At 38.4% G+C, this 21,436-nt stretch overlaps 1 protein-coding gene across 1 annotated transcript in view; it reads left to right on the top strand.

The window, feature by feature from the left end:
* The first annotated feature begins 1,246 nt into the window (after positions 1–1,246).
* Positions 1,247–21,436, top strand: part of PTTG1IP2 (PTTG1IP family member 2) — a 65,353-nt gene continuing 45,163 nt past the window's right edge. The window contains exons 1-6 of the mRNA XM_073809739.1: positions 1,247–1,394; positions 6,527–6,573; positions 10,888–10,981; positions 12,417–12,510; positions 15,178–15,296; positions 17,040–17,105. Coding sequence (XP_073665840.1) covers positions 1,247–1,394; positions 6,527–6,573; positions 10,888–10,981; positions 12,417–12,510; positions 15,178–15,296; positions 17,040–17,053 — 516 coding nt within the window. The 3' untranslated portion in view covers positions 17,054–17,105. The remainder of the gene's footprint in view (positions 1,395–6,526; positions 6,574–10,887; positions 10,982–12,416; positions 12,511–15,177; positions 15,297–17,039; positions 17,106–21,436) is intronic.

Here is a 21,436-nt window from a genome sequence, read left to right as displayed (position 1 = left end):
CTCAAACTGGCTTAAGCAAAAGGGGAATTATTGACTTAGATGATAGAAGAATTTGATTCCAGGGACAGTCTGATACAGTGTCCAAAAGGATCAGCAGGAACATGTTTCTTCTTCTGAAATGACCATTGTTTTTCTTTTTGTCCTTTTGTCAGTTTATAAGAGCACTTTTCATATTATAGCTCTGTCTATCCTCTGCATTACAAAGAGGCAAGGAAAAGGCAGCCTGGGACTCTGTACATCTTCCCCTTCACCATCTTTATTGTCAGTACTGGATCCATAGTCCTCAGGGTGCAGTCTAGATCAATGTGTCAAGAGTGCCGTGGGACAACTCCATCATTCAGCCTTAAAAAACAAACCAAGATAGATCCCGGGCAAGGACAAACCTCTATGCCCTGTTCCTCCCTACCATACCCCCTCCACAATGAGGCAGTGTTGCTCAAATTTCAGTCATTCTGGAACCACCTTCACAATTTTGCCTTACCCTTTAAATTATGCTACTATTTATATTTCTGAAACCTGACATTTTTACATAGATTTACTTTAAAAGAAAAGCATATATTGTTGCCATTATATCATTATAACTACTAGTTATATTTTTCCCCATACACATTAAAACTAAATTCATAACTATGAAAATAAAAGATACTCATCTGCGTACCACTTAAAATACACCATACTTTGGGAAACTACATTAGAGCATGCCACAGGGCCACATACTAGTCAAAGACAAGATCAAGGATTGAGAGAGTTGTGAGTTTCAGGACCTCATCACTTATCAATCGCACAATAACTCCCATGGTGCGTGGTAGATGGTAGGGTCCCTTACATCTGAGGAAAGCGGCCCAGAAAGCTGCTACTGCTTTCCAGCTATTGAATGGTGGAAATTAGAATCCAGGCCTTCTTCAAAAGCAACGGCCAAGCAGGGAAAAGCTGTGGGCTTTGGAGGGAAATAGACCTCCATCCAGACCAGTGGACAAACTGTAGGCGGTGGTCAGGGCCCTCGCGAGCCCGAGGCCAGTGCGGACCAGGGTTGCATTACAAACATTTCGCGTTCTGGCCGGAACATGAGGGGTACTAAAATTCTTTGAATTATGCTGGGGTCCAGGGCTCGGAAGGGGCTGCCTCAGAAGGGGCTGGGATTGGGACAGGTCACAGTCCATGAGTGGGTCCGCGGGTCCAGCTCGGTACCTGGTGCCCACCGCAATCCCACTGGCCGGCAACCGGCGGAACCCAGGGCCAAGGAGCCATGTGCCGGCTGCAGTTGTGGAGTCAAATCCTCCTGCCAGTATTCTTCTCCCTCTTTCTCGTCCAACTGTTTATCAGCTTCTCAGAGAATAGTTTTTCCCAAGTCTCCAGACACAAGAACAAGCACAGACCAAAATCTATGGATGACGGTAAGCCATCCTGAGCCCAGAGGCTGCTGCCCCAGGTGTGCGGCCGCCGTTGTATTTCCTACTGGTTGTGGCACGCTGGCAGGCTGAGATTTCATCTCTAAAGTTGCCTTTTGGTGTTGGCAGGAAGACATTTTTAAAGGATCTTAACGTTTTTGGTGAAATCCAATTAAATTGGACTCAAATTCATTTGCTTTATCTGAAGTGTGAAAAGTGGATTAAAACAGTTTTAAATGTGGAAAGCATGTTCCCCACCCCTTTCGTTTTGCATGACCTATAGCCCAAAGCTTTGTGCTGTGAATAAGGTGTTGGGTTTTGTTCTAATCAGACCCCACTCAATGGCCATAGCTAGTCTTTCTGAGTGTTGTACGGTTTTAGTTAATAAAGTACTTAATTTGGGTCTTATCTTAAGAAATAATTACTTGGTTTGGGGACTTTCTTTTGTTCCCCTCCCCAACTGAAGAAATTCTGAAACATTAAAAGTTGTACTGAGTTAAATTCATGAACCTGGAGATAATGTCTTTGGTATCCTAAACTGGAATTGTATAGATAGAATAAGGACAGGATTTGAACTACTTGGAAAATGCCCTGTAAAGCCAAGACTGCCATTTTTATGAAGACTCTAAGACAGAATAATTACCGCGTTCTGGTTTTCAGAGTCAAAAAGATAGTATCTGTGAGTGTCTTCCTTCCTAAATCCAAACCCAAAGCTCTTAGCTTTGCACTGAAATGAGACTCTCCTTTGAGAGGGTGGAGGATAAGGAGAGGCTGAATCAAAAGATCTGGCTTGTTTCCTTTGGTTTTATCTTTCCCATACATTTTTCTCTCATTTAACCTCTCAGTCATTCCCATACATACTTCAAGAGGAACAACGTTCTCATACCATCCCTTGCCATGTTCTTCCCAGGAAAAGTGCCTAAAAACAGGCTAAACATAGAAACAAATCCCTCCCTTTGTTCCCTAACAAATTGGAGTCATACTAGAATTTTTCAAAAAACCTTGTTAAAATGTTGAGGAAGAACAAAAAGGGAGTAAACAAAAATAAATCAAGAATCATGGATAACATAGTCTGGTCTTCTAGCTAGCTTAGTTCTAGGGCTGAAGAACCCAGTCAGTGTTTCTGAGGAAACAGCTTCCCTTTGGGAGGGAAAGCTTGGTCAGCCTGTCCTGGGCCTCCCCTGAGTGTTTGCTTCCTAGCCTGGGGTAATTTCCCCTTTGAACTTGCACTCAACCTTCTTATTTTATAAGGATATGGTTTCTTAGACATTACGATTCTTTCACTTCCCAAACTGCGAAAGGGATTCTAACCTTTCACTGAGATCTCCACCTACATCCCTGCTGGTGGTCTGAGTGATAGACCTTTCCCACAGGCAACCCATAGGACTTTGTTAATGATCCCACATCAAGTGAGATCCCCTACTAAGCGGGTTGCTTTGATTCCCCAGGCTTTTAACCCTGATGTTTTATTTATATTTGAGAGCTTAGTAAGCAATATCCCAAGAAGTTGTAGTTTGCTCTTGGAACTTTGGGTTAAGAATCTTCTTTTCCAATACCTAATGAATGCATTAAAAAATACTAAAATGTAGAGAAATTCTCTTACTGGGAGCAACCAGAAAACAAAGGGGTATGGCCTAAAAAGCAAGTGGCAAGCTAGGAAAGAAATAGAAGATTCTAGATCAAAATAGAATAGCACAGCATGGTAACACTCCAAATGCCACCATCAACCCTTAGAAATGACTGTCACTAAATTCCAAGAATTTTCATTAGTACTCCCAGATCTAGAGAGATGCAAATTGAGTGGGTGTCCTGTTCTTCACCTGTTCTGAAGATCTACAGAGAAATGGTTTCGGAGGAGAAATAAGAAAAACAGAGAAACTGAACAGTGGATCTGACTCTGATGGAAACACAAGTTCCTGGGCTACAAACTGGATTTAGGGACAGATCTACAATCCAGAAATATTCCCTGTATGGAAATGGGATATATCTCCAATTAGCTAGAGTGAACCTTGGCAGTGGAAAATGATAAAACCTCAGAAGAGAGTGTAGAGCCCAGATATTCTAACAAAGTCTGGCACAGACTCACCTGAGTTCTCTCCCTTTGTCAAATACTGAGAACAACCAAGTGAATAGAGCATAAAATACAGTAAAACTGTAGTTTGTCAGAAAAAAAATTTCAAGGACAGTGGTAAGGTGGTCAAAATGTCACTTCTACTGTGTCAACACAAATAGAAGGTCTGAACAGAACTATCTCATCATTAGTAAGATGAAAATAGACAATATAGAACCTATGCAAATACTGCATAGCTAACAGAATAAATAATTGAGTATATATATACTCCCATGCAGAAAAACAGCTAATCTGTCCTAGAAGAAAACAGAACTCAAGGAACAGATGAAAATTTCCCCACAAGTGCTGAGCTAGAGAACCACCAAATGAGAAATAGATTCCGTGAAACATATGTCAAAGTCAAGATATCAGAATGAGATGAAAAGGCAGATTTCTCCAAGGAAATGAAGGCTAAGTAATTTGAACATGAGGCAAGGCTTCCAGGTTTTCTCTTTATTTCTGTAGTACCCATTTGTTTATTTCTGTAACGGTGAACACACCAAGAATATTTGTCATGCAGACTCTACATATACTTATTGTATTGGACTCTGGTAGCTGCCTCCTTCCTCTGCCTTCTAGCCTAGCGTGTGCTGATATCTGGGGGGAGGTGGGGCTACATTGTCTTTCCCCTGGTAGATTTCTCAGTCTCTTCTATCACCTGCATACCTGATTCCCAGTACTAAGTTCCCTAGAACTTAGTACTAAGTACTAAGTACTAAGTTCCCTAAGTTATATATAATCAGAGTGATTTCTGTCACTCACAGACCCTTTCTGAGAAAGGTGTACTCATGGATATTATTCAGCAAACGAATATAAACTAAGGGGAAATGGTGGGATTCAAGAAAGATTAGTAAGCAAAGAAACCAGTGAAACGTTTATAAGTGATTGATTACAAGTCAATAGCAATTTAAATACATTACCAGTCTAATAATAATTGATAAGGACTTAATTAAAATTCCAGATGATTCCTACCTGGGGAATGGTGTGGGAAGGGAAAGGAAGAAAGTTAAAGCATATTAGGATCCTTATATAGGTAGAGAATGTAGATCCTGATTAAGCAATAGAAAGAAGAAGATAAAATATATCTCTCAAAAATTTTTAAGGAACCGCTCATATAGAAACAGAAACAGGTGTGACTTCAGGGTGTGACTAGAGGAAATAAAGCAACAAAGAATAAATTGATGGAATAATATATACCTTGCAAATGCTAATGAAAAATAAAGCAAGTGTAGCAATATTAATGTTAGATAACATCGAATTTAAAAAAAAATCTTTAAGTAGATGAATAAGCGATATTCCGTACTGATGTACAGCAAAATACATGAAGATGACATGTTATGAAACTTCGTTCACCTAACAACATAGTTTTGAAATAGATGCAGTCAAAGGTGATAGAAATAAAAAGAACATTTAACAAATTAAAAGCCATATGGACTCATTTTACATGCCTATATCAGAAATCAACAGAGTAAATGTAAGGATGTAATATAGAGAATAGTAATATATGAAATCTTGTTATCTTCCCCCCAAATTTTTCTCTTAGCTGTTCATCAAAAAATTTTAATTCCAGATAAACTTTAGAATCAGCTTGTCTGATTCAGTTGTTCTATTTTTTAAAATTATTAATTAATTCTTTGCACTGCCAATCAAAAAGAAAGTTTTTGTTTTGATATCTGGTATAATATACATTGACGCCTGGCATCTCTAGGTATTTGAAATTGTGATCCCTCATGGAAGAAGAGAAGAGGAACAAGGATGGAATTTTATGTAATAACAACATTTTAGACATTGATAGAGGGAATGGAACCAGTCAGGAAACTCAAAAAGGAATGGCCAGAGGTGTTCCAAGAGAACTAGGAGAGAATGATGCTGCAGAAATTATGAAAATGTAATCAAGAGGAAGGAAGTGACCGGAGAGAAAAATACACAAAAAAATTGGGTCTTTAAGAGAGTATAGGAAGAATCTGGTCCTGAGAATGCTGTGGAAATAGCTAGTACCTCTTTCTTCAGGAACAGAGTAAAAGAAGAAAAGAAACTATTGCTTCATGTAGCACATTGTCATGTAGGTCAGCTGTCCCTCATTGGTTCTTCAGTAATAGCAAGAAAGACTATAAGAAAGATTGCTGGTTAGTTATACAAATACTCAGTCTAAATCTCTGAGATGGACCCAGATTGGGTCATTCACTGACATGAAGTTCAGGCTAAAGAGAAGGGAATGAGGCCATGAGGGGCAAACAGATCTGGAAAACAATGGAAAGGTCAAGAAGAGTGAAGGTCTGAGTCATGTCAAAAGGCAAACAAGAGAGGAAAGGAGAGAAGATTCTAGTCAGAGACTAGAATATTGGTATTTAAGATTTCATGGTTGCAGTCATTTGGAATGATGGCAAAATCCAAGTTTAGATCATGGAAATAATTTGTTTAAAGTAAGATGAAGCATCAGAGTTTCTCTGGATGGTGGAATTTCAGCTGATTTTTATTTTTTTATGTATACTTATTTCTTATATTGAACATGTGTCACTTTTATAACTACATAAAGACAATCCTGTTTAAATTTTTGAAAAGTTGGAGACAGAGGCTCCACACTACCCCTAACCCTCAAGTTCCAATCTGTAAATCGTGGAAGGAGGATTCTGATTGGGCTGACTTGCTCAGATTGCTTCTCCCTGGATCAATGAGTGTGGTGTGGGATTAGCCCAGTTTGATTCAGGTGCGTAGCTTTAGATGCCTGGTTGGGACCAGGGAGTTAGTTTAGGAGAGGAAAGTTAATTTTTAGAACTTACTTGGCTAATCCAAGTTGGATGATGCTATTTCATATTTTTCTGAGTAACAGGAGAAAGTAAGGAGTTAGGATTAGTGAGAAATGGTATCAATGAGAAAGTGTCTAGACATATGAAAATAATAAAGGAAAATGCTCAGGGTATGGATACATTTGCCATGAAACAGTAATGACTTAATGAAACGCATTTTATATAAAGTTGAGCAATAAATAGGCTTTGTATTTATATTTTTGTACTTAATTTTTTTGCAGCATGTACTGTATGGAAAAATTGTCAATTGTGCACAGAAAATAATAAAGTAAGTTAACTTTTATGTGAGGAAATTGTCTTGGGAATGTTATAAAGTCACACAGTTTACAGTTGTAGTCTAAAAGATATGCCAAACTTTGCTTTACACAATTTTTTGATAGTAGGAATGACTAATAGTGGTTATTAAGAAGTATTTCTGCATTTCAAACCGTTCCTTGAGAATCTAGAAATAAACAAAGGAAAAGTTTAGTGCAAACATGTACTTGCTTCTAGAAAATTGTACTTCAAAAACAAAACAATTTTTTGTTTGAAAAAATTATACTTCAATTTAAAAAAAAGAAAAAAACACACTCTTTAGTCTGGTTCAAAACCCATCACAATCTGAGAAAAGTTTACCTTTCCAAATAATTCCACAAAATTTCATGACGACAGATTTCACTCCTGCCGCAGTGGAAACCTGTTCTTTATTCTACTATAGCTTCTGTGTCTAAAGCCCTTCCTTCCTGCACAGATTTTACCTTTTCTTCAAAGCTCAGACAAATTCTTCCTATTCTCTGAAAGAAATCTTAACCAATCAACTAGAAGTGAGTACTTTCGCTATGAACTCCTATTACATTTTTGATCTGTTCCACTCCTTTTGAAATTCTAATACTCTTCCATTTAGAAACATTTGTTTTTTATACAGTGGAAATATTATACCTGCCAGTTAAATTTTCAACCTCTAGAAAACAATGCTTTATATATCAATGTAACCTAACTTCCATTATATCTAGCATTTGCCCATAATTAGTAAATGCTCTTTTTATCCTCTCTATGTCCACTACTTTAAAATCCCTCTTTGCACAATAACACTTATTTAATATTTTTGGCCAGTATAAGTATTAAACCATTTAGTTTATACAATGTTAACAAACCATTAAACATTACTATGTACCTTCCCCCCTTCTGCATTTTTTCATTTTAATGATATTAACCATCATTCTAAAGTCTGTTAGCTGACTTCTCACTTCTCACTCTCTTAAGGGTCTGAGGTTAGCATGGCTTTGTATTTATATGGGTCATCTTCCTTAGCTACAAGAAAAAATTCATGTAATTTGTCTTAAATTACGCATTACTAATTTAGAGATGTTAAATATATTCTACTGTTCCTCTGGTTAATTTGAAGTTCTTCTCTTTGAAGACTTTTTAGCCTTAATTAAGGAATTAGTCAGGGACTTTATTGGCGGTCCAGTGGTTAAGACTTCACCTTCCAGTGCAGGGGGTGCAGGTTCGATCGTTGGATGGGGAGCTAAGATCCCACATGCCTCCAGGCAAAAAAAAACATAAAACAGAAGCAATATTGTAACACATTCAATAAGGACTTTAAAAATGGTCCACATAAAAAAATAATCTTAAAAAAAATAAAAGGAATTGGTCAAATCTTTTTGAGGTAACTGACAGACACCCAACTCAAACTACTTTATTAAAAAAGAGAATTTATTAACTCACAAAACTGGTAAGTCCAGTGTGGCCTTGACATCATGCACAGCTGAGTCTTAAAGGATGTTATTCCCATTTCCTCTCTCTCTTTTCATCTCCCAGCTCTGCCTCACTCTGGGTATTGACCTCATTTTCTTCTATGGCAAATGAACATTTTCCATATAGCTGGGGAAGAGGCAGGCTCCCAGCAGACCTCTCCCAATGCCTGTATACAATTCCACAGAGGATTCTGATTGACCCTATTTGGGTCTTATGTCCAGTCCCGCACTAGTTACTGAGCCAGAGGGATGGGCTACTCTGAGTGCCATTGCCTGGGCCAGGTGATTCCAGGAGGAGGAAAGTGGTGGAGCATAGCTGACTGATAGCTGCAGACCCACATAAAGGTGGGGAAGAGATCCGAAAAGGTAAGAGGGTGTGGGTTACCATAGGAAGAAGGATGGTGACACAATCTGGGCAGACAGAGTAAAAAAATAAACTACCTTAGGCTACTGTGTTTCACCCTTTGAGCTTTCAGGAAGTATTTTCTCCATCCCTACATTTAAAAAAATGCTCCTGGTAATTAATGCAACCAACCCTCAAGTAAAATTGTACTTACCCAGAGTCGTTGTCAGTTATTGCCCCCCAGCTATAACTTTGGAATGTCAGAGAGATGTACGTGGTGTGCAGACACTCTGTTGAGTTTCCCTGGCCAAGCAGTGAGTTATTGGTCACCAATCTGGCTGCCCCAGGCTTAACCTGCGAAGGAGCTCCCTTTTCCGTTGTTCTCTGAGCTCCTATCAGAGAGAGGCACAGGGAAGAATGTCTCTTCTGGGGACTGCACTGCTTTAGGAGCTCATGTGCTGTGAACCTGGTTATCGGGGCCAGGGAATCAGCTTAGCACTAAGTGACCACAAACTCTTCTCTGACAGGTTCAGGTTTTTTCTGGCGTTTCATCTCCCTTAAAACCCTGCTAGATGGCATGAACTTGATTCCTAAAAACTCTGAGATCTAATAACCAAGGCCTGAAGTCTCTGGGCTGTAATCCTTGAATGTAGACTTTGACTTTGAAGTTCCAGTCTTTAAGCAATAGTCTAAGAGGACAGGATCCATTTAGCCAAAATGGCTTCAATCTTAAATTTGCCTTCATTTGACCTCTGATCTTGGTTAACATGAAACAAAAGTTTGCCTGTGATATATCTCTTGCTCTCAGGCAGTGTCTAAGGGGTGACTTTTTACAATGGAATGTGTATCCTGCTGGTCTCAGGATATACAGCAAGAAGTGATTGGGAGGGGTCTGGGATCAGTCTTATAGGATTGGTTACCAGCATAGAACCAAATTGATTACATTAGAACCTAAGCTTCCCTATTTACTAGGTATGTGACCTTATGAGAGTCATTTGACTGCTCTGTGCCTTAGTATCCTCCTCTATAAAGTGGATATAACAGTACCTAGCTTACAGGGTTGTCATGAAGATGAAATGAGTTAATATATATAAAGGGCTCAGAACGGTGCCTGTCACGTGGTAGGTCCTATGTAAGTGACAGCCATTTTTACCACTCTGTCCTCATTTTTTTTACTCTTCCAGGTTCTAGTCTTATCTTCCACGGTGGTTACCACCATTGTACCTTGCTTTTGCTTGCTTCAGCAAGAGACTTAGAATTCAGTATTCCTATTTCCACATGATCATCTGGCCACCAGTGAGCAAAAAGGGGAAAGGGGGTAAAGCAAGGCTGGTTGAGAGCACCACCAGGCCCACATGTAACAGAAGAGGAATCCCCAGAGGCAAGTGTGAATGCTGCAGACAAGGGGAATGGGAAAGAGTGTTAGAAAGAGAGAGGGAAAAAACAAACAACAACAACAAAAAACACCCTATCTTCTGAAGTCATTATTACTACTTTGTGAAATAATGTCTTAAATTTAGTTCTCTAACTACAGAGCCTGAGAAAGTGATTCAGGTACATGTGATTTCTTTTTTTTTTTTTTTTTTTTTTTTTTTTGCTTTTACATCCTTGACATTGCTACTTCTTTTTTTTTTTTTTTTTTAACATCTTTATTGGGGTATAATTACTTTACAATGGTGTGTTAGTTTCTGCTTTATAACAAAGTGAATCAGTTATACATATACATACGTTCCCATATCTCTTCCCTCTTGCGTCTCCCTCCCTCCCACCCTCCCTATCCCACCCCTCCAGGCTGTCACAGAGCACCGAGCCAATATCCCTGTGCCATGCGGCTGCTTCCCACTAGCTATCTACCTTACTACGTTTGTTAGTGTGTATATGTCCATGACTCTCTCTCGCCCCGTCACAGCTCGCCCTTCCCCCTCCCCATAACCTCAAGTCCGTTCTCTAGGAGGTCTGCGTCTTTATACATGTGATTTCTTGAGTGACTGCTGTTCAGCAAAATTCTATGAAGGAGTACGGGACCCAGAGAAACTAAGGGACAAGAGCCAAGCAAAGATGTGATCTCAGCCAAAGCCTACACTGGCCTGAACCATGGGCAGCCCTGGGGCAAAAAGTTACATAGCAGAGTTGTGCCTGCCTTGAGGCAAGGATGTCCATTGTTTGGAACCCCATATACTGGTCAATTCCTGACAGAGGTCAATTCTTGACCACAGGCAAGATGGTCCCTATCCACAAGGACAATGCAAGAAGAAGGGCAGCTTGAGCCGTTGGCAGTCAGCACTCATTGCAGCTAGGTTTGTGTGCATGGGCCTGGTAAAGTGGATCTGGTAAAGCAGCAGACCACCAACAGCATCAACTACAAATAATGATAATAAAATAATGATGATGATAATGATGGCGTTTATATATTGAATACTTTTTGAACTAGTACTAGAAACTTACTGGGATTGTGGTTATTATACTTGGACACTGCTTTTATTTTTTTTCTTTCCAAATACAGTGTTTTTGGTGCAGTGAAGAAAGGGCTTGCAAAAAAATTTGTTTTCCATATTTCGGGTGTCATTTCAGTTCTATATTTTGGTTGAACTGTCACGGTGAGTTGTCCTTATTTGAATTTTATGTACTTTTTTTTTTTTTTTTGCGGTATGCGGGCCTCTCACTGTTGTGGCCTCTCCCGTTGGGGAGCACAGGCTCTGGACACGCAGGCTCAGCGGCCATGGCTCACGGGCCTAGCCACTCCGCAGCATGTGGGATCTTCCCGGACTGGGGTACAAACCCATGTCCCCTGCATCGGCAGGCAGACTCTCAACCACTGCGCCACCAGGGAAGCCCTGTACTTTTTACAATTGATTTGCAAACTAGTGATTTGCTACAATTGAAGAATTATAAATTATTATATTTGCTTTATTAAAATATAGCAAGTCTGTTCATTGGTGTTTCCTCTGATACAGACTGATACTGATTGTTTCCAACCAGTGTTGGTTCAAACTAGGTCAACATTCATTCTGATTTGTGGATGCCTTACCATACCAATTGTTAAATACTTTAAATTTCATCTCTAAAGTACTCTGATGTACAATAACCATAACCCAGTAAAGGGAGGTTTGTGTTCTTAAGTTGTTTTAGAAACTCCAGGAGTTTCTTGTAAGCTAGTCCTGAGGACATATTGAGCCCAATAGCATTATTAATAACTTATATTTCCTCAGCTAATGTGTTCAATACTGAGAATTGACATTCAGAACAATGACTCCCTGGGACTGAACTCATCTCAATCATTAAAGAATCTTTAATTTTATATCTGTAATGTTGTATTTTTGGTTTTTTTAAAAAATTGAAGTGAAAAAATATAAATTTTGCTCACAAATCCATGTTTTCTTCAGAAACCATCAGGTAAATTTAAATCATAGTTGTAGCAAAGAACCTATATATAGCAAGTGACACTTCATGTATTTAGTATGAATGGGGAACCCTAGTCTCCTACTTCATCTTCCGCCCTGCTAGTTTCATTTTATAGGTACACCAGGCTGATAAGTTAAATAGTATTGAGAGGGGATACAGTTTACAGGTGTGCTGGAAATCTGCTTTCCCAGCAAGCGTTGGCTGCCTTTTTGATAAGGAACTGCTGAAACTCAAACAACAAACCATCCCCTGCTACCTACTATTTTATCTTCATAGAAACAGCAACCTGAGAGATCTATTCTTTCTGTTGAGATATTGCCTGGAATGAGTCTAGAGACAAAATAAAGGAAAAAATAAGCCTGTGGCCTAATAGTTTACCTATCTGGAGATAAAGGACATTAAATGTTTCCTCTTTTTAGCAACCCAGATTATTTTCAAATGTTAGTGATTATTGCATTAAGAGTAGTTTTATTGGAGCATATGATGTATGTTACTGTATCATTTTTAATAATGACCAGTGCATTTGTATTTAAGAATCAGACTGCATGATATTAGGAACGATGAAACTATGAGAAATTATTAACCTTCTGTTAGCTTAAAATATATTTCTTTTCTTTTCATACATTTCAGTTGACATGTTTGGATTCCTGATGCTTCTACTCATTGCAGTATTGATTATAGTGTTCATTTGTCAATGCTTCATCTATCAATATTACCTGCAGACGTATGTTCCTTTTATCCTTAGTAAGAATGCACTTTAGCATAGTATCATTGAAGAGAATGCTAAGCTAGTAATCAGGAAATGTTTTACCTTTTTTATGTAATAAAAATAGTATATGCATCCATATGATAAGGAAAAAATTTTCAAAAGGTACAGAAAATTATAAAATAAGAAGGTTATTCCAGGACTTTCCTGGTGGTCCAGTGGTTAAGAATCCACCTTCCAATGCAGGGGACACGGGTTCAATCCCTGGTTGGGGAACTAGGATCCCACATGCCGCGGGACAACTAAGCCTGCATGCCACAACTAGAGAGCCTGCGCCTGCATGCTCTGGAGCCCGTGTGCCACAACTAGAGAGCCCGCACGCCGCAACTTCTGACCCTGCGTGCCACAACTAGAGAGAAGCCTGCATGCCGCAACAAAAGATCCCGCATGCTGCATATCCCATGTGCCTCAACTAAGACCTGACACAGCCAAAAATAAATAAATAAATATTTAAAAAGTAAACTCCTTACCTTATTAAAAAAAAAAGTTTGTTTTTCCCACTCCCCACTCCACCTCTGACACCTCCTCTCCAAAAAGAATCCTTTTAATATGATTCTATTTGTATTTCTTTTTTTGGCTACCTCCATGTGTTTGAACAATATGGTTTTATCTCTTTTTCATGATTTCTTAACTTCACATGTTATCTATCAACTCCCCATCATGAAAGCTGAAAAATTTGTCTTGCACTATCCATATTTTTTTGTTATTTTGCTGTTAGGGGATATTATTATTTTGCTTGTTTTTTGGGTTTTTTTTTGTGGTACGCAGGCCTCTCACTGTTGTGGCCTTTCCCGTTGCGGAGCACAGGCTCCGGACGCACAGGCTCAGCGGCCATGGCTCACGGGCCCAGCCGCTCCGCGGCATGTGGGATCTTCCCGGACCGGGGCACGAGCCCGTGTCCCCTGCATCGGCAGGCAGACTCTCAACCACTGCACCACCAGGGAAGCCCCATTATTTCTTGTCAAGAAGGACACAGGACACTGGTATCTTTATTCCTATGACTGTGATTACTCATCTAGTATTTGGTAAAATATATTCATTGTCTTCTTATAGATATTCTTTTAAAAGTCCTGTGACTTCCTGTTATAATTTACAAAAATTAGTTTCTTTTCACTGCTCTACTGAGAAGAAATTTTTGGATCCCATATCTTCCTTTTTTTTAGGATTCATTTTTTTTCCCTTTTGCTGGAGTATATTCTCAAGTAACTTTTTCAAAAGGAGTTCACAGAGGTATGGAAAATATTTTCATAGTCCATACACGTTGAGAAGTTTGTTTTTCTTCATTCTCCTTCAGGCCAACACAGTATTATTTTCTTTCTTTAAATTGTATACCTTTTTCAAGAAGGACCCAGAGACAAGATAGAAAGATCCATAGATAAGGCAGAGGCACTTTAATAGGCCCATCTGTAAGTAAAATGTGCCTGTATGAAAAGATAAGTGTTGGCCAAATGTTCTGTTTGCTTACTTAAGACCACTTCTTTGTCTAGGACTTTGTATTTTTCTGGCTATGAGACCATATATCCTTTTCTTATTAACATATAAAGATAAAAGAAAGAGTAAGATGGAAGATAATTCCTTATTCTTTACATCTTAGAAAAAAAATATACCCAGAAGGAAGAACCAGTAAGGGTACATTACGTATGTGGCAAGAGTCTGTGACAAACATGTTGCTTTATATATATATTTCCCCCCAACCCACCCCAGGATCCTGGTCTCTTATAAGTGTTATCACTTTTTTGCATAGTGCTTATCAGTAAAGTGGCTAATTATTCCCAGAAGAGAATAGGGGCCTGAGCAAATATCCATCACTGAAGTTTCTGCAGTTTAGAAGGAAAACTCTGAAGCATCTCTGCAAATATGGGCCAACAACTGCCCTCAGTTCTGGTTTAGCTCTGCTATTCATCTGCTATCTCTTCCTTTTTGATTTCTTCTAGAGATCTCCTAGACCTTGTTAATTCCATGAGCACTGCATTCTGTTAGAGGAATTTGTCTTATTAAGGGCTTCTTGTATTTCATAATCCAAAGATGCTGCTTGGGTTCCAGAAACATCCATCTTTCATTAAAAAAAAATGAATGACTAATGGGGCATCAAAAGATTGATTACTACATCTGATCTAATAGTCTTGTTATTTAGCAGATATGATTTTAAGTTAAAGCACTTTTTAAAGTTTCAAGTGTTAGAGAACATAAATGTTTAACCGCTTGTGTACTCACTGCCTCCTTTGACTCTCATCTATTTTAGTAAATATTTACTGAGTATTTATTATGCCTTAAGTAGTGTGGTTGTCACTAGGGACATAATTATAACAAGAAAGATAAATCCTTGCTTTTGTGGAGCTTACATCCTACTAAGAGAAGACACAGAGAAGTAAACAAGCAATTGTTAATTCTATTGCTAACTTACTGATATTTCAAATGATATTTCATTTATTTTAATCGTATTACTGTATTCTTAATCAAACACTTTAATTCTCCTGGTGGATAAATAAAAGGAGAACTTAATGTAATAAAGCAATGGTAATAAAAGTTTACATAAATGTAGTCTATCTAATAAGATAATTCCAATTATAACTTTACTCTGAAAATAAGCCTCACTAACTCTAAGTTTACCATCCTTTTGAACAGAACTCAAGTCTATATTGCTGGAAGACCACACACGATTTACATTCCTCGTGGGACTGCTCCTGGCAAGTATTATAATTTGTTTGATGAGGTGCCCCAGACTCTTTCAGTAACTCACAGCTGTAAGTCTTCCTCTTACTTATCCCAGGCATCAAAATTAAAGTATGAGTAGGAAACACTGTTCTCATTTCTAAAACACATTCTTATAACCTCAATAGCTAGTGTAGGATGGGTAAAAACCATAATATTGATAGAGAAGAGTTTAAAATTTCCAACCTAAATTGGATATTAATACCTTTCCCAGTTACCCCAACTCCCACTCCACAAAAGCAACTCAACAAAAGTTTCAGTTTGCTTTAAGGAATCCTTGAAGACTTTTCCCAAATCAATTCATCCTACCCAGTTGACTGACCCTATCTCCACTCTTTTCAGCTTGATTCTTTAAACCTTCCCGTACTTACAAGGCTCCTGCTTACCCAGAACTCAGATCTTAGCTCCCTTCAGCTCAACATGCACAGCTCTGGGCAGGTCCTCACACTCCTCTGCCCAGGCCTAGATCCTGGGAACCCAACTGAAGTCAGAACCATAGCCCCCTTGTTCACCTGGGTAATTGAACCATAAAGTATTGACTGATGAAAGGGTACTGCAAGGTCCTTTATAATTTCCATTAAAAATAACATCAGGGGACGTCCATATTATTGTGCTGCTCTGGGCCTCTGGGACATGATACTAAATCTGAATGAGAAGCAGGGTAAACCTTGTAGGGGCAAGGATGAACTGTCAAGCATGTACATACTCCATTGCTAACTTCTAGATCTTGTTACGTAGAAATTGTTTTGATGGTAACAGGATCACGAACTGTTTCAAAAAGCTATTTGAGGAGAGGAGCTGAAGTACAGGGTGATTGCTGCTTCCTAGGATTGAAATCACACCAGAGGGCTGCAGAGGACGATGCGGCATTTCAACTTGTCTCCCTCCATGTTCAATTCCACAGCAAAGTGAACCAGGAGAAGTGCTTTGAAGAGAGCACAGGGTTGGATCTTTATTCATTTCAGATAGAAACCGTTATCTATTCACAGATTGAGAGCAGTTAGTTACACTAGATTCATTGTAGGGAATAAAATGTGATCAAATTCAGAAAGCAGGATTATTTTCCACCCAGGAGAAAAATCTCAAGCCCAAGGGATAGCCTATATTAAAAGGTTGAATAAAGGAAACAAGATTCTTCAAAAGGCATTGAGAAGAAGATGGTAAGTGGAAGCGTGGTGTCATAGAGATCAGGAAAGGAGGGTCTGAATGTATGAGTGTCCTTTAGACTTACAAATTGGGAGGTTACTGATACCCTAACTGCATGTGGTAGTCTTAGGAGTGTTTATTCGAGACACAGTATAAACAGACTTCTGACTTGTGGAAGAAGAAAATATGGAACCTGAAAAACGTCATACACTATGCACATTTGACCACGATGCCTCTCACCCAGAGTTATTTTCCTGGAGTGATAGTAATATCGCCCCTCTTGGTCCTTGGTCCAAACTCCTCTAGAAAATGAATTCAGAAGATGATTTGAAGGGATTAGGGAATCATTGAGCATCCACAGGTTTTCTGTCAGCAGAGACAGCTAGTCTTGTGGTCACCACCAAATGTTTGCCCTTTTCCTCTTTGTTAAACTCATACCCAAGTTGATAATACCTTAAGTCATTTGAGCCCTAAATATTAAAATAGCAGTAATATTGCAGTATCAGAATAGAAATCATATGATTATTTCTAGATATTTTATGTTAAGCACTTTTTAAAAATTAGGTAAGTCATCACTGACTTTTCTTAGAAAGACTTTGAAAAGGTAAATTGATTCTCTCTTCTCATAGTATATAATGAATAGATAACTGAAAAGCTAGATCATCCAGAGAGAGAAGAAGGAAGTTTCTTCAATGGTAAGCTTTCAAATTATATTGCATGAATTTTCTGCATGACTTCCCTCCCTCCTATTATGTAACTTTTCAGAAATGTAATCAGAATCATTAAGAAAGGAAGTGGAAATAAATCTGTAAAATGTAAACTGATATTCAATGCCTGACACATGTAATAGAAGGCAGCAGAAAATGGAGCTGTAACAGCTCCTCAGTCGGGCTGCCTTAGTTGAAATCTGGGCTTCATTTACTAAGTATGTCACATTGGACAACTAACTTAACCTGTCTGTGTCTTAGTTTACTCATTTGTTAATATTCTCCAGTAATAGTGAATAAATCAGTGGGTAGCTCTGAGGGACAAAATGAGATTTTATGGGCAAAATTTTTAGAATTTCCCTGACAGTAAGTTCTTAATAAATGTTAATCGTTACTGCTGGAGTACAGAATCTCAGCCCTGAAGGCATATGAAGGTTACCTGCCCAACCCCTCCTCCAATGCTAGGACCCTCTTGCCCGTATCTCTGGCATGTTTGATGGTGAGCAGCTGGAGACTGTCACTTGTATGAAAACAATGACTAATTTGGCTTTGTATATGTGTGCACGCGTGTGTATATGAATATTGTGTGCACGCACAGGTGCTTGATTTTCAACAGGGTAAACACACAGACATACTTTTATTGCCACTTCCTACATCCACCTACACAGAAAGGAAGACCCTAGCTAGAGGCATGCTCCATAATTGTATGGCTCCTGAAGTTGTCAGTGCAGGTGAATAAGAAACGAGAGGAAGGAGAATGCAGGTAACTCCCAGAAGCCTGCAGGCCCCTAGAGGCCAGAATGATCTCCAGGAGAGAAATTAGAGTTTAAAAGATCAGTGACGCTAGGATGACCATCTGTCATCCAAACTGGGACCATTTTGAGAGTAAAAGGGGGTACTATTAATAATTATTCTGGGAGAAAAGTTATAAACCAGGAGTTTGCGCAAATGAGAACATGTAGTCACGCTGGTTAACACCCACTGTTGTGAGGGAAATGTGTGCATTTATTTGCAGTTGGAGGGATTGGGTATCTATACAAACTTTTAAAAAGGCAATCTGACAGTGTCTATTAAAACATTTTTTGGGTACTCTTTGACCTGGTAATTCTGTTATTAGAGATTTTTTCCCCTTATGAGTCACCAAAATTATGTGTATTAGTTGAATGAGATGAATTTCTAGATTTGTCCATTTGTGACATACAATTTCATACAGTTCAAACTAATAAAATTGTCAGGAGTTGATTTATGTGTTGTGGGACCTGAAGCTTATGAAATTTTGAGACCCTCGTAAAAATTGTTTTTAAATCTTCTTTTTGTTAATTTTACAAAAATGTTTGACTCTGATAACACATATTCCCAGAACCTTAAAAGGCCTAGGGCAAATGAGGGCTCCTAAAGCTTAAGCTATACCACACACACACATCTTTTATTAAATATTTTAAAAATAGGACACACACATCACACACATTCTTGTCTAGACTTGAATAAGAATGGAACTGTCATACATTTGGGGGTATAAATTAGTATAAGAATTCTAAAAATTAGGGCTTCCCTGGTGGCGCAGTGGTTGAGAGTCCGCCTGCCGAAGCAGGGGACACGGGTTCGTGCCCCGGTCCGGGAAGATCCCACATGCCGCAGAGTGGCTGGGCCCGTGAGCCATGGCCGCTGAGCCTGCGCGTCCGGAGCCTGTGCTCTGCAACGGGAGAGGCCACAACACTGAGAGGCCCACATACCGCAAAAAAAAAAAAAAAGAATTCTAAAAATTAGTCTGCTAATATGAATCAAGAGCATGAACCTTTTTTTACTCTTTAAATCCCAATAATGTCACTTTTAGGAATTTATCCTATGAAAATAATCTAAAATAGTTTCATTTTTAACATGTAGCTCTATGATCCATTAGGAATTAAGCATGATATATGGTGTGAGATTCAGTTCCAATTTTATCTTTTTCCAAATGGCTATCAAGCACAATTTATTTTAAAAGCCCATCTTTACGCAAGTGATGAGATGGAATTTTTTTCATAAATTAAATTTCCATACACATTTGAGTATATTTTTATTCTATTCACTGCCATTGGTTTGTCTGGCTAATCATTCCCTAACACCATAATTAATTATGGAGGATGTATAAATTATTTTAATATCTGGAAAATGTATTAAACTTCTCCCCACCTCACATTATTCTTTTTGTTTCCATTTTTTCTTAATTTTAAGTTCAAGCATAATAAAGATGAGTTGTTTATTCTAACTTGTGCCAATGCTGGAAATTTCAGAAAGTTAAACATTTGTTCTCTGGAAAAGATAATCATTCTAGAACTTCAGAGGTTCTCCATGTAAAGTAATTCATGAATTTACAGTGATTTCCTGTTGATTTGTTTCATCTTGGTTGTCCTCCCCTCCCCGTCCTGTCTTTCTTCCTCTTCCTCTTTCTCTTTTTCTTCTTTCTGTCTTCTTTTCCCTTACTTCCTTCATCTCTTCCTTCTAGAGCAGACTTACCAAAGAAGAACTTGATGATATTAGTATTTTTTTTAAAAATTTATGTCTTCATATGCTGCCTTGCTGTCCAACTTTTTTACCAGAGAATTTCATTTTGAATAAAATGCTACTGCAGGGGGAAAATGTTGCAGGAAAGCTTTTACTATACAGTTGACCATATAATAATCATAGAAAGACTTTCAAATGCATAATGTAAAAGTTATAATTTTTAATGCTTTTTGCTTACATATTCTGTTAAAAATAAAACAGTGAAGCATTTAAAAAAATAGACCTGACATTCCAGCCCAAAACTGTCTTCTATAAAACAATATTTTGAAATCTTAGAATAAGACATAAAAATATACTAGGACAGATTATGGAACCTAGTTTTCTATTCTTGTTCATATCTAATCAGTATATTTAAAGAAAAGGTAGTGAACTCTATTGAGAGTTTTCACCCAGGATTCTGAGGAAACAGGGCTGTGAGGAGAGAGCAATAAAGAGCTGGAAAGACTGGGATTCAGGAAAGGCTTTGTTTGAGTGATGAGAATGGAATGAGGGAAAGAGTATTTGAAGGGAGACCTATCTTAAATTGGGAAGTGGGCTCCAAGGCAGAGCTTTGCCTGCAAGAATTTATTGGAGAATGCTCTTAGGAATAACACACATAAGGGAGAGAGAGAGAAGCAGACTTGGGCAGGGGGAATAATTGAATTGTCATATAGTCACAACAGAGACCTCAGTAAATTTAATGGAGAGTTCTGGAATCTAGATGGCCTCCCTAATTGAGGCAAAGGGGCCCAAACCTTCATATCAACTATCATTATATGTGGGATGCTCTCCAAAAGGAGACTTAACTTTGAGTGCAGCAGCTCCCTTTGACTGAGGGCAATTATCAAAGAGAGCCTGGCAGCTGGAGGAATGAGTGCCTTCTTCTGGAAAGGGAAGTCCAGGCATCTACCACAGCAGCTGTCATTCATTTGGGGGAATATTGAGAATAGTGATGCTAGGAAGATAGGATTTGAAATGTTCTACTACTCGTTAAGAGCACACTCTTCCCTCTCCACTTTAGCATTTTCTTTACAACCGAAGTGAACATTAATATTTCTTTCAATTATATCTTTCCATTGTTGTTGAAATTATTATTATTATTTGATTGACCCTATGCAGAGATTGGGCCATATGTGACCGGCTTTATTTCTGGGTTAAATAAATTTTGGAATAGAATTAATTGTGATGGTAACCAAGAAGGGAAAAATATACAAACAGAAGATGGTAGATTTATAAAGAAAAGAAGGTAATTGAAAAATGGTTGTCTTGGAGAAGTAGAAAAAAGCAGATCTAATGGGACAGAAAATGGTGAAGTAGAAGGTTGTCGCCAGAGAATAAAACTTCTCCTAGAACACTAGGAGATGGAACAGCTTCGGTCAGGAATTGGCAAACTTTCTTATAAAGCGCCAGATAGTAAATGTTTTAGGCTTTTGGGGTCTTCTGGTCTACTCACCTGTCGTGTAAAATCAGCCATAGACAATACATAATCGAATGTATGTGACTGTGTTCCAATAAAATTTTATTTACAAAAACATGAGAGGGCCAGATTTGGTTTGTGAGCCATAGTTTGTGGAACCCTGGTTTAGATGATGAAAAAGACCATTGAATGGCTAACTGGTGTTTGCCTATCTTGTTATGCTGACTTGTAACAAATGTGTTTAAAGATTCCAAATAAAATATCCAAAAGAAGATACAAAGGGAAAGCTAGAATAAAGTAACCATTATGTAACTAATAATCCCATCACTTTTGTCACATGGTTGATCACAGTATGCACAGCCTTTCACTAATTTTTTCA

Source organism: Tursiops truncatus, chromosome 9 (genome assembly GCF_011762595.2).
Source record: "Tursiops truncatus isolate mTurTru1 chromosome 9, mTurTru1.mat.Y, whole genome shotgun sequence".
Taxonomy (NCBI): Eukaryota; Metazoa; Chordata; class Mammalia; order Artiodactyla; family Delphinidae; genus Tursiops; species Tursiops truncatus.
The sequence above is the reverse complement of the archived record's forward strand: the minus strand, read 5'-3'. Positions and strand labels throughout refer to the sequence as shown.